The sequence below is a fragment of the Emys orbicularis genome, chromosome 8 (assembly GCF_028017835.1).
Source record: "Emys orbicularis isolate rEmyOrb1 chromosome 8, rEmyOrb1.hap1, whole genome shotgun sequence".
Lineage (NCBI taxonomy): Eukaryota > Metazoa > Chordata > Testudines > Emydidae > Emys > Emys orbicularis.
Window position 1 is genome coordinate 11,375,822 of NC_088690.1, and position 11,749 is coordinate 11,387,570.

Sequence of the window (11,749 nt, forward strand, 5' to 3'; positions counted from 1 at the left end):
GCCGGAGAAAGCCCTCCACTAGAGGGACCTACACGACCAAGTGGAGGCAGTTTATGTGCTGGTCCTCAAATAAAGGCATTCAGCCCGAGCAGTCTTTGCTGCATTTAATCCTGGACTACCTTCTGCACCTCAAGCTCCAAGGCCTGTCCCTGTCATCCATTAAGGTCCATCTGGCTGCTATTTTGGCTTTCCACCTGCCATTAGAGGGCAGGTCGGTTTTCATCCATGGCATGTCTGTCAAGGGCCTTGAGTGCCTCTACTCGCACATCAGGGACCCAGTCCCTCCGTGGACCTAAATCTCATGTTATCTTGGCTCATGGCACCCCCCCGTCCCCTTTGAGCCTCTGGCTTCCTGTTCTCTCCTCCTCCTTCCTTGGAAAGTTGTGTTCTTGGTTGCAATAACCTCAGCCTGCAGGGTCTCTGAGATTAGGGTACTTACTCTGGAACCGCCCTATACAGCTTTTACAAGGACAAGGTCCAGCTGCGTCCACACCTGGCCTTCCTGCCCAAGGTGGTCTCCCAGTTTCATGTGGGCCAGGACATTTATCTACCCGTCTATTTTCTGAAGCCCCATAAGTTGGAGGAGTGTTAGCTGCATTCCCTAGATGTTAGAAGGGCGCTAGCCTTCTACATTGAACGGACCAAGCCACTCCGCAAATCTACGCAGCTGTTTGTTGCAGTGGCCAACAGAATGAAAGGTCATCCAGATTCTGCTCGAATAATTTCTTCTTGGATCACCACCTTCTTCGCTACTGCTATTACCAGGGGAAGGTGCCACCTCTAGTGATTGTCACCGCCCACTCAACCAGGGCGCAAGCCTCTTTGGCAGCTTTCCTAGCCCAAGTGCCTATCCAGGACATCTGTAGGGCGGCCACCTGGTCATCTAGCCACACGTTCATGTTCTAATACGCGCTTACCCAGCAGGCCTGGGATGATCCTGGCTTCAGTAGAGCAGTATTGCAAGCCACTAGGTTGTGAACTCCAAGCTCATGTCCGAGGATACTTGTGAGTCACCTAGAATGGAATCGAGATGAGCAAGCACTCGAAGAAGAAAAAACAGTTACCTACCTTTCGTAACTGTAGTTCTTCAAGATGTGTTGCTCATGTCCATTCCATTACCGCTCTCCTGCCCCCTGTCAAGAGTTGCCAGCAAGAAGGAACTGAGAGAGCGTAGGATTGGCGGCGCCTGAAATGCCAATGCATGAGCACGGCACTCAAGGAGGATATCGCTAAGGCAAAAGTCTCCGACAACTGTGCACGTGGGTGCGCAAAACCTAGAATGGAAGGGACATGAGCAACGCATTTCCAAGAACAACAGTTACGAAAGGTAGGTAACCGTTTGTTTTATTCTAATCTCCATTCTGCAATCATAGAATCATAGGGTTGGAAGGGACTTCAGAAGGTCATCTAGTCCAGCCCCCTGCTCAAAGCAGGGCCAATCCCCAGACAGATTTTTACCCCAATTCCCTAAATGGCCCCCTCAAGGATTGAACTCTCAACCCTGGGTTTAGCAGACCAATGCCCAAACCACTGAGCTATCCCTTCCCCCCATGACTTGCTGTGTATCATGAAGTGGGTTTCTTAATATCAATGCCCCATTTGAGATCTGATGAAAGGTGCCATAAGAGAAAAGTATTAATTCCTTTAGAGTACCTCAATGCAACATGACTGAACAAACTCACTACTTTCAATGCTCATTGTTTCTATTTCTCATGTGATTTAGGTGCATGTGTCCTCACTGCTCTCCATACTGTATGTGTATAGCAGCTTTCCTTTCAGAGATCAATGAGTTACTTTCAGTGCTGGTGTGTAATGCCATTAACAGCAATAGCTTTGTGCCTGCTTATATCAGGGCCAAAAATCACTTCTTCCACAACAGAAATGCATGTATACAACAGCACACCGTAACAGTGCATAACAGATTACCACAGGAAGGGAAAACTCCATTCCTTAGCTTTTTGGGCATATGCTTAGTGCTGTATAAATGTTCTGTAGGGATTTTCTTCTAGGTGTATACTGGTCCTGGGTCCAGGGTGACCATTCCTAGATTGAGAGATGAGCTGACAAAGCTGTATTATTGACCGGCCTAAAGATAATGGAGTGTATAACTAGGACACTGTAACCTATGTGGCAACATTAAACTGAAATTGCAAAGCAGGGACTCCAGCCTATCCCAAGCCCTTTTCTCCTCTGTGTCCCCCACATTACTATCAGATCAGTATAGTGCCTGCTATCTAACTTATTAATTTTGGTATGTATGTTATACTGACCTAATTTCTAAATTTTCCATTTGCTGCAGATATTTGAATTGACAGTGAGTAATGGCCTGATAGAAATTGTCAGCATAGGGAAAGCTGGAGAAATTGGTAGCTAGGTAACAAACCCAGGAATTACCATACAGGATCAGACCAGTGGTCCACCTATTCCTGTATGCTGTCTCCAACAGTGTCCAGTACCAGATGCTCCCAGAGGAAGGTGTGAGGAAACCCCATGGTAGATAGCTATAGAGTAACCTTCTTGTAGAGGAATCTTCCTAACTCATCATTTAGAGATTGCCCTGTGCCCGTAAGCATGAAGGTTCAGTTGGGGAAGCATGGGAGCTTTTGGTTATTGATATCCAGGAGGTGGTGGGGCTCTTGGTATTGGGGACAGGACAGAGAACTTTAAGGTTGGGAGGAGTAGGGTTTAAATTCCTGGGGGTGGGTGGTGGTCCCTTTTTGTCCCCCCCCCACCCCCATTGACAACCCTTGATAAGAACTAGCTGCCCCTCTGAACCGTGCCCCAATATTCCACACAACATCCAAAATTGACAACTAAGTATATTGACTTGATTCTGCTAAATTTGATCAGCAGTGAAATATTTAATGTCCGTGCTTAAATTGTTAACCTCCGTGTCCCCCCCACTGAGGTGAATGGGGACAGTTTAAACTTCTCCGAGCTGTTATTTGTGGATAGATTTGTTGACAGATATTTGTAGGCAACTATCACTCCATTAAGTTACATTAGCCTCATGATTTGAAAACTTTCTTTACAACCGTGAGAGACTTAATTTTCTAAAAATGAAAACTCAGATTCTCAAGCTAAGCTGTACTCCGGTTTAATTGTGCATTTTTGCATTATATACGTGGCTCCAGATACGATCAGTGCTCCTGTATGTAAGAATGCTGAAGTCATATATAGTTGAAATGTGTGTTACATACCTTTTAAAGTCAATAATACAAACGGTCAGAAATGTGGAGTTTTGTATCGGGGGGGAGGAGTGCATTCCTGGCAACTTACAGTAGGTACCATTTTAAAAAGTTGCATTTATCAATGGTCAGTGCACTGGGTTTCTGTGAAATTTTTTCCTGTTTACAGAATGGGGCAATATTAATATTGTGATATCTCTGATACTGTGTCATGCTAACTGATACATACTGCAGTCAGCAATAACAGCAGTTTGTCTGTTTAGGTACTTACTTAGATCACATTAGCATGTGAGTGCCAAAAATATTAGAGTGTATCATTGCAACACAAATGGGAGAGAGAAAAAAAAGTATTATTCACATTTTATAGGGTGTCACAGGAAGTCAGTGGCAGAGCTGGGAATTGAACCCAGATGATATGAGGCCCAGTCAAAGATCTTAACCACAAGAGCCTTCTTTCCCATTACAATGAAATTTTACTGAATGACAATGCAATTTTGCAGACACTTTTTCAAATTTCCTAAATGTTGACTGGAATAATAGATAGATCAGTGTTAACTCCACCACCTGAGTGTATTTCACAACTGGTTTTCTTCTCTACAGACAGTTAACTTTTTTTGTATATCTCATTTCAGCTGCCAGGTATTGCAACATGCTAATTGAAGAAGGTGGATTGCAGCACTTATACAACATCAAGGAAAATGGCCAAACTGATCCAGATGTCCAGCGAATTGCAATTGCCATTCTAGATAGCTTAGAAAAACATATTGTACGTCATGGGAGACCACCTCCATGTAAAAAGCAGCCACAAGCCAAACCAAACTGAAAGCTGCAGGTATAAGTTTGTAAACCATCCTCTCTGTAATAATTCTTTATCACGTGTGTAGTTGGAGTTACTTGTACTACAGTGGTCACCAGTGAAGTTATTTGCTAACAGTTGTGGTACTGGATACCACTTGTGGTAACTCATGGGCAAATGTCTACTTTAATGACAACTTCTGAGGGGATCTATGATCAATGCTTGATCTAGTCATACCTATAGGATTACTGATGACTACAGCAAGGTGGGACTTCAATAGTTTGGAATGCACATCCAAAAACAAACCTCTAGGAATATCTTGTTTTGTGACTTAATTGTGGGACAGAAAGCTTGTTTCATCCCTGTCATTGTTGAATATAGAACTGTTTATCAACTCAGTGTTTGAATAGAACTGTCTGCAAGAGTGGTGAATCTCACAATCACAGCTTTAAACAAAAATTCACGCATGCACTCATGTAACTAAGGTAACCAGAATGTCCCATTGTTTATGGACCCTCCATAAGCCCAACTAAGTCTTCAAAATTCCTTGTTTTGGACCTGCAAGCTGTGTCCTTTGTCTCTCCAGCACTAGACTGTTGTCTTTTCCAGCTGTTGGCTTCCCATGACTCATCTATGCTGCCTTAGCAAGGTTAGGATTAGCACTGCTTTGGTGCAAATGGGAAACACTGAATTGCCTGCTCTGAAGGAAAGCAATAAAGGTACAGGTGGCAGTGGGGGACAGGGGAAAGCTTGAAATGCTAAGGGGATAAACTGAGTTTGACTTTCAAACTTAAAACTAAGGTTTTTTTTAAGGAAGTGGTAGGAGAAGGAGGGAGCTCCACATCAGAGCTCAAAATGTTAGTTGAAGTAGGATAGCCCTTCTCATCACATGGAGCTGCATGTCCTGACAGGAGAACCAGGATATTTGGTCATCTTTTTATAACAGATTATTGATTGCTTTGCCATTTCTTGTACATATTTTGTCAGTATTGTGCAGTGATTTGTATTCCCAATGCATTACAGTGCAAAATATCACCCAACATCATATATAAGGTCCTTTGTAAATTGCATTGTTGTGCGGAGTGAAATTTTACATAAAGCTGTCAATGGTAATAACGTATTTCTTCCTCTGTTATTTATGAGTTTAAAAGCTGTGTTGAATGAAATGGAGATTCCACAGCGTACAGATGCTTGATTAAATACAAGTGATGGAAGCAAGCTACAACATGAGCTCAAATTCCCTTTATTTCAAAGCATTGTTTACTAATTCTCCTTGTGCTGTCTAATGGCTGTCTTCGCATCTCCCTGCCAAACAATGGAGCAGGATTCTACTATTGTTGAACTTATTGGCATTTTAGTTCCAATTCCTGAAGAGAAAATCGCTGTACTGTTTACCTTATGGGAAAGGGATGACTGACACAACACCTCTTTACTTCACTATAATAGAGTTAACACACCATCTACAATCTTGAATAGTTTCATTACAGTGTGTGTGTTAGAAACATTAACAAAGTGCTTTAGTAATGTTACCATTACCACATTGCATAATGCTTTGTTTTGTACTCAAGGTATTATCTGGGTAGCTTCATTCCTCTACATACATCTGAATGTATGTAGTTTCCTTGACCTAAAAAGAAGTGAAAATTGTCAGACATAAAATTATGGGATTTATTTTTTAAAAAAAGTTTGGAAGAATTGTGTTTTATGGGCAGTTACTTTTACCTTTCAGACTAGAGAAGTCTTGACTTCTACTGTGAAAAGTCCATTGCAGGAAATGGAACACACAATCTGCCAATATCAGAGTTTATGGAAACTTTGTATCACTTGGTACTGAGAGGTTTTAAATGAACATAACCATTTGGAATGCTGTTTTCCCCCAGTAAGATGGCTATTCTAAACACATTAGATTAAACTATACAAAGTCTGCTATGGTATATGACCCAAAATGGAAACTGGGGCACCAGTCTGGCTAGCTAGGGCATCACTTCATGAGATTATGTGGAACAAGCATAATGCAACCACACAGAGTTGCCAGTAATGCAGTCTTTCATGGTCTTTACAATAGCCCATTCCAGGTTACTCTTCAGAAGTGTCTGATGGTATATTGATTGTGGAGGTGACTACAACACTAAGATATCTATTTCACTTGTGATATTTGCCATATTATGAATGAATAATCTGTTAATGCCTCTACTCTAACTTAAATGTTTCTGTAAATGTATGAACTGCTGAGGTTACCTTGATTGAAATTAAATGAGATGACTTACAAGTAAGTAGTTCAAGCAGATCTAAAGAATAGTGAAACTGAGTTTTTTGCCCAAAGACTGTGCATGAGGAAGTGGCTCCTTATTCCAGTATAGATGTTTTTATCTATTTATAAACTACGTTTATAAAACAAAACAAAAACTTGTTTTCCAAAAAATACATTCCTTCTAATAGAGGAACCAGTTCTGGTTTAGCTGACAGCATTCAACTGTTTTAAGTACCCATTATTAGAAGCTAAAGGACAAATCATTAGCATATCTGCCTATCTAATAGGATTTCATAATATTCTGAAACTGCTGTGATGGGAAGGTAATAGTTATATTTAGAGTAAGCATTAGGGATAAATGCTAGCATGTGAGATGATGCTTTCTAACTGTTTTTAAAAAAAGGTTTTGAAAGTTATATAACTTAAATATTCTGGTGTACATATTTTAAATGAAATGATACAGTTTGTGCTATACATTTACCTTGTTTAGCCTGTGAAACTCCTGGGCCAAATTCTGCCTGGAGTTCACATCACTGGGGAGTCAAAACTTATTTTCTGTCACTATTGTGTGTGAGGTTTTATTATTGGTTTGTTCTTTTTGAAATGTCCAAGTTTAAGTTGAGGAGTAGAATGCAAAGAGCTGTGTTTTAAAAACCATCTTTAGCCATCGCTATGATCATTTCCATGGCTTTTCCCTTGCTATCAGTATTTCAGCTGGGCTCAGTGCTTTGTGACACTTCTGGGCTGTTAGGATGGTATACAAACAGAGGTAACCTTTTAATTGCACAGCTTTCTCCCTAAAAGCTTTCTGAAGCAATTTCAGAATTTTACCCGGGCAACGCTTACCAACTACTGTAATTTTCAAGATTAAATGTACTTAAACCGGAAAACTGTTCGATGTGGGAATGGTGTCAGATCTGTCTTCATTCAGAGTTGAGTCGTATAGGAAAACTTTCTTTAATATTCATTGAATGAATGATGTACATTTAGTCAGGTTTCAGAGTGGTAGCCGTGTTAGTCTGTATCAGCAAAAAGAACGAGGAGTACTTGTGGCACCTTAGAGACTAACAAATTTATTTGGGCATAAGCTTTCATGGGCTAAAACCCACTTCATCGGATGCATGCAGTGGAAAATACAGTAGGAAGATATGTATACACAGAGAACATGAACTGGAATTAATTTGCAAACTGGACACCATTAAATTAGGCTTGAATAAAGATTGGGAGTGGATGGGTCATTACACAAAGTAAAAACTATTTCCCTATGCTAATTTTTCCCCTACCGTTACTCACATCTTCTTTTCAACTGTTTGAAATGGGCCATCCTGATTATCACTACAAATTTTTTTTCCTCCTGCTGATAATAGCCCACCTTAATTGATTAGTCTCATTAGAGTTGGTATGGCAACACCCATTTTTTTTTGTTTTCTGTGTATATATATCTTCCTACTGTATTTTCCACTGCATGTATCCGATGAAGTGGGTTTTAGCCCACAAAAGCTTATGCCCAAATAAATTTGTTAGTCTCTAAGGTGCCACAAATACTCCTAGTTCTTTTTGCACATTTAGTCGTGTCTTTATATGATGCTATTCATTCCTTCTTAAGCTTTCTTAAATTATTGGATCAAAGTTAGGCAATGAGAAATGATTGTCAGTAGTATTTAAAAAGGAGGAGACCACTTAACTTCTTCACAAATAACCTGTTACAAAGCCCTTCGGTTTAGTTTTTTGTTACCTTTTTTCAAAGCAAATATATTGTTGCCATATAGCACAATCTGACTTAAATGACAGTGCGCTAAATCCATGGATTGACAACAAAAAAACCAACCAACCATAGAGATCGGCAGCACAGATGGTTATTGTATCTGAATTAATATGTGGAAAATTAAGTTCTCATTCAAATTATGAACAAAGGTGATTATGTTTATTGGCAAAATCTGGCATTTGCGTTAGCAGGTGGCTTATGGTAATGGACAAAGTAACAGAGCAATAAGTCTTTATGCCACAACAATGGTGTGAATTTCTGAAGAAAGGGGAACAGGATTGCAACATGCATTCTGTTGGACAGTGAAAAGAGTAGAACAACACTACTTACTTGCACAAAAGCTTAGGCAAGATTTGCCAAGAAACCATAATTGTTTCCCTACATGTACTACAACCTTTTAAACAGAAAATAGTTGTTTTTTTTAAACTATATGCTAAGTGTCAAGTATCATGTGCCTTTCTTCTGTTTAAACTGTAATACAGCAGCATAGTTCTGTAAAATGTGACAATTGTTCAGTAAATGTAATGGTTGTGTTTTTAAAATACTATTCAATTATCCAGACACACAATACTATTTCCCCACAGGGTCCAGATGAGTGGGGCGTGCTGCATATGGATTGTAACACAAATTTCTAACCAATGCTTTATTTGGGTGTTAATGTTGTATGTTAACTATAGGCTTTGCCTAAATAAATGTGTATGTATATATTTTTTTCTTTTAGAATAATGAATATGCTGTTTGACAGAAATGAGAGAGGCTGCATTGAGCCAAAACAAGTCCGTACAAAACGGACTATATATATATCTGTTTAAAGGTGTATTATTTTTTACTAGTAAAATAATGTACAAGCTGCCACCATCTATGAATGTAGCAAAACACTTATTTCCCTTTGACAGTGTGGCTGTCTTAAAATGAAAAACAAAGTGCATTACCATCTTACGTTATGATGTGAGGCAACAACTTTTTTGTTTCCATTAACAATCAAATCTTTGGACTAGACCAGAAATGGGCTACCTGACCCATTTCTTTCAGTAGGGGGAATTTTAACTAATGTTTCTCTTGCTTTTGTAGAGCTTTTGTGATTTTTTTTTTTTCTGATTTCACGAAATTTGATTCTTCAGGAAAATGGTTCTAGACAAGTAAAACTTTCTGTAAAAGTTCTTTCCATGTTTTCTTACGAACAATGAAGTATCTAAACGTTCAGCAGGCGATTGCTCAGTTTCCAACTTTCTTAAAACCAGTTAAAGCAGAAATGAAAAAACCTGTTTCTTTTGTTCTCACTGTTGCATTCCTAAATTTACATTAATTTGGTAATATATAAAATAGGATATGGAAAGGAGATGGGGGGGGGGAGGGAGTAATCAATACAAATTAAGAAACAGATACTTTACAAACACTAATGAACAGAGTAAGCCCAGTGGATGATTTGTATTTGGAAATGGGACATATAGTCAGCCTTTCCCAGCTTGACTTGTGTGGTTGATAGCAATCAAAGTATTGCTATGTGGTGGCTGGCTCCATGGCCTTTGTGAAATGAATTTTGTGGTTTCTCCATTAACAAAAGCCACCGCAGTTTGTACTAAATAGCAACTTTAAACTTCAGCTTCTCTATTGAGACTCAACTGGTGGAAGACTGAATGAAGAACTGTGCTCTGATACAATGGAAATGGTCTAGAAGGACAACCTCCCGCATACTCAAAATTAGTGACCTTCAGTGATGCCTAAAGAAGGATGAAGAATTGAGTCCTTCTCAGTATTCCTCACTTTGGGCCTGATTCTAATCTCACAGTAGCTTTGTACATTGATAGGCATACTGATTTCAGAGGGGCTACTCACTTACCTTAGGGTGACAGCAAAGTCAAGCCTAATTTCAAATGGTCTTCAATTTTCAAAGTCATTTAGAATGGACATTAATATGAACCTCAAACTGGAATTTGTTGGTTTATCCTCTGCACCCAGTATGAGTACTGTCAGCTGCCCTGGGGACTGATGCCATAAAAGCCTAAACCAAACATTGCAACAATTGTTTTTAAGTACAATAACCATATGCTCTAGATCACTGGTTCTCAAACGAAGGGGCGGCTTCCAAGGGAGGAGCAGGAATGTATCAAGGGAGGTCCAAGCTGTGTAGGGTGGGTTGGTTGGTTTTTTTTAAAGAGTTCTGGCTGTCAGCCCTGGGTGGCTGGGGCTTGTGCAGAAAAGCCTTGCACAGCTGGGAGATGGGGACAGCTGGAGCCCTGCTGTTCAGGCTCTCCTCCCCTGCCCTCAGTCCCTCACTTGGAGGTGGTGGGGATCTGGCTGTCAGCCCCGGGGTGGCAGCGGCAGCACAGAAGTAAGGGTGGCAATGGGCTGTTATCTGCTATGAAAAGTGATGACATGAAGAAGAGGGGACCCTAATCAAATAAGTTTGAGAACCACCACTGCTCTAGATTGTGTGGTTTTCATATATGCCCTTCCCACATGCCCAAAATATTTAGCTTGTAGGCTGGTGCCCAAAGGTATGCTTATTTAAAGTGTGGCTCTGCTCTGCTGATCATGTATTTCTTACTCAGTGGATTTGATTCTACTTCTTTATAATGGAGTTTTACCTTTTTGTAAACTGTTAACTCTAAGGGCTCACAGTAACCTTTTGTTTTACACCAGTCGATGTAGTATTGAGCCCACTACATCTACTGTTTGTGTGTAATCAGACTTTTATCTAGTCACTTTGTGTTGATAAGCTTTTCTTCTTTTTACTCCTGTTTAGCCCTCCAGACCTGACATAGCTAAGGTAGAGTGACCTGAATTTTATTCCCTCGTGCTTTATCAACAGAATTGTTTAGGAAGTGCCATTTATTTGTACCAGTCCATGCACCCTCAAGGCAATGAGGCTGCATAAGAGTCACTAAGGGCATAATTTGATCTGTAAAATCTTTTTACAGGGCAGGTGGTACACGTACAGAAAGGGAAGACTCCATCTTTTGTAGATTTGGAAGTTATAAAACTATATTTTAAATTGAGCTCCTAGTATGTTAAAAATCATGAGTCAAGCTATCCAGAAACATGAGATGAGCTTTAAAAATCATAAGATTATGTAAAAATAATCTTTTTATTTGCCTTGTGCTTTTTGAGCCCTGGGGGGTGCTAAGGTCACATTTTGAAGCTTTCTCCACAGTCCCAAAACGTACTTTTCTTTTACAGTAAAGGTTGAAATCATCACATAGCCACTTGGTTCTAGGAGTGGGGGCCTTTTTAAGGAAAAGAATAATTATGCGCATCGTGACAAAAGCATGAGCTTTAGCACTACTGAGCTCATTCGTTTGTAAAACCAGACATCACGGAGAAAGAAACAGAAAGTTACCAGGCTTGGATGGTTATTTTAGCACAATGTGACGTTATGGGTTTGAAGTTATCCCTCATCGTCTCGTTCTCTTAAACAGAGCTAAGGAAAGACAACGCCGCATCGATTGTGGGCGCGTCTGTAAGCGACCAGACAGGAACCGGGGGGGCGTTAGGACGCAAGGAGGCGCTAAACCCGCCAGGGAAGGGCAAGGAAGAGGCGAGTTCCTAGGACCGGCATCATCAGGCGGGAGGGGGCGCTGTGAACATTCAGGGGCTGCTCTGGGCTCGCCCCATCCACAGCTCGGAGCTCGCTCGTGTTCCCTGGCCCGAGCTCGGGCCGCCACGCCCCGGAAGCGAGCGGGCGGCGCCTGCGCTGTGGCCGGGCTGGGCTCCCGGCGTTCCCGGTAGCGAGGCTGGTGGCCCCGAGC

General features: G+C 40.9%; 1 protein-coding gene across 1 annotated transcript in view; it reads left to right on the forward strand.

Annotated features, from left to right (window-relative positions):
• The window catches only part of ZYG11B (zyg-11 family member B, cell cycle regulator), a 32,604-nt gene extending 27,448 nt beyond the window's left edge, over positions 1-5,156 (forward strand). The window contains exon 14 of the mRNA XM_065409263.1: positions 3,821-5,156. Within this exon, the coding sequence (XP_065265335.1) occupies positions 3,821-4,011 (191 nt within the window). The 3' untranslated portion in view covers positions 4,012-5,156. The remainder of the gene's footprint in view (positions 1-3,820) is intronic.
• Positions 5,157-11,749: the final 6,593 nt, after the last annotated feature.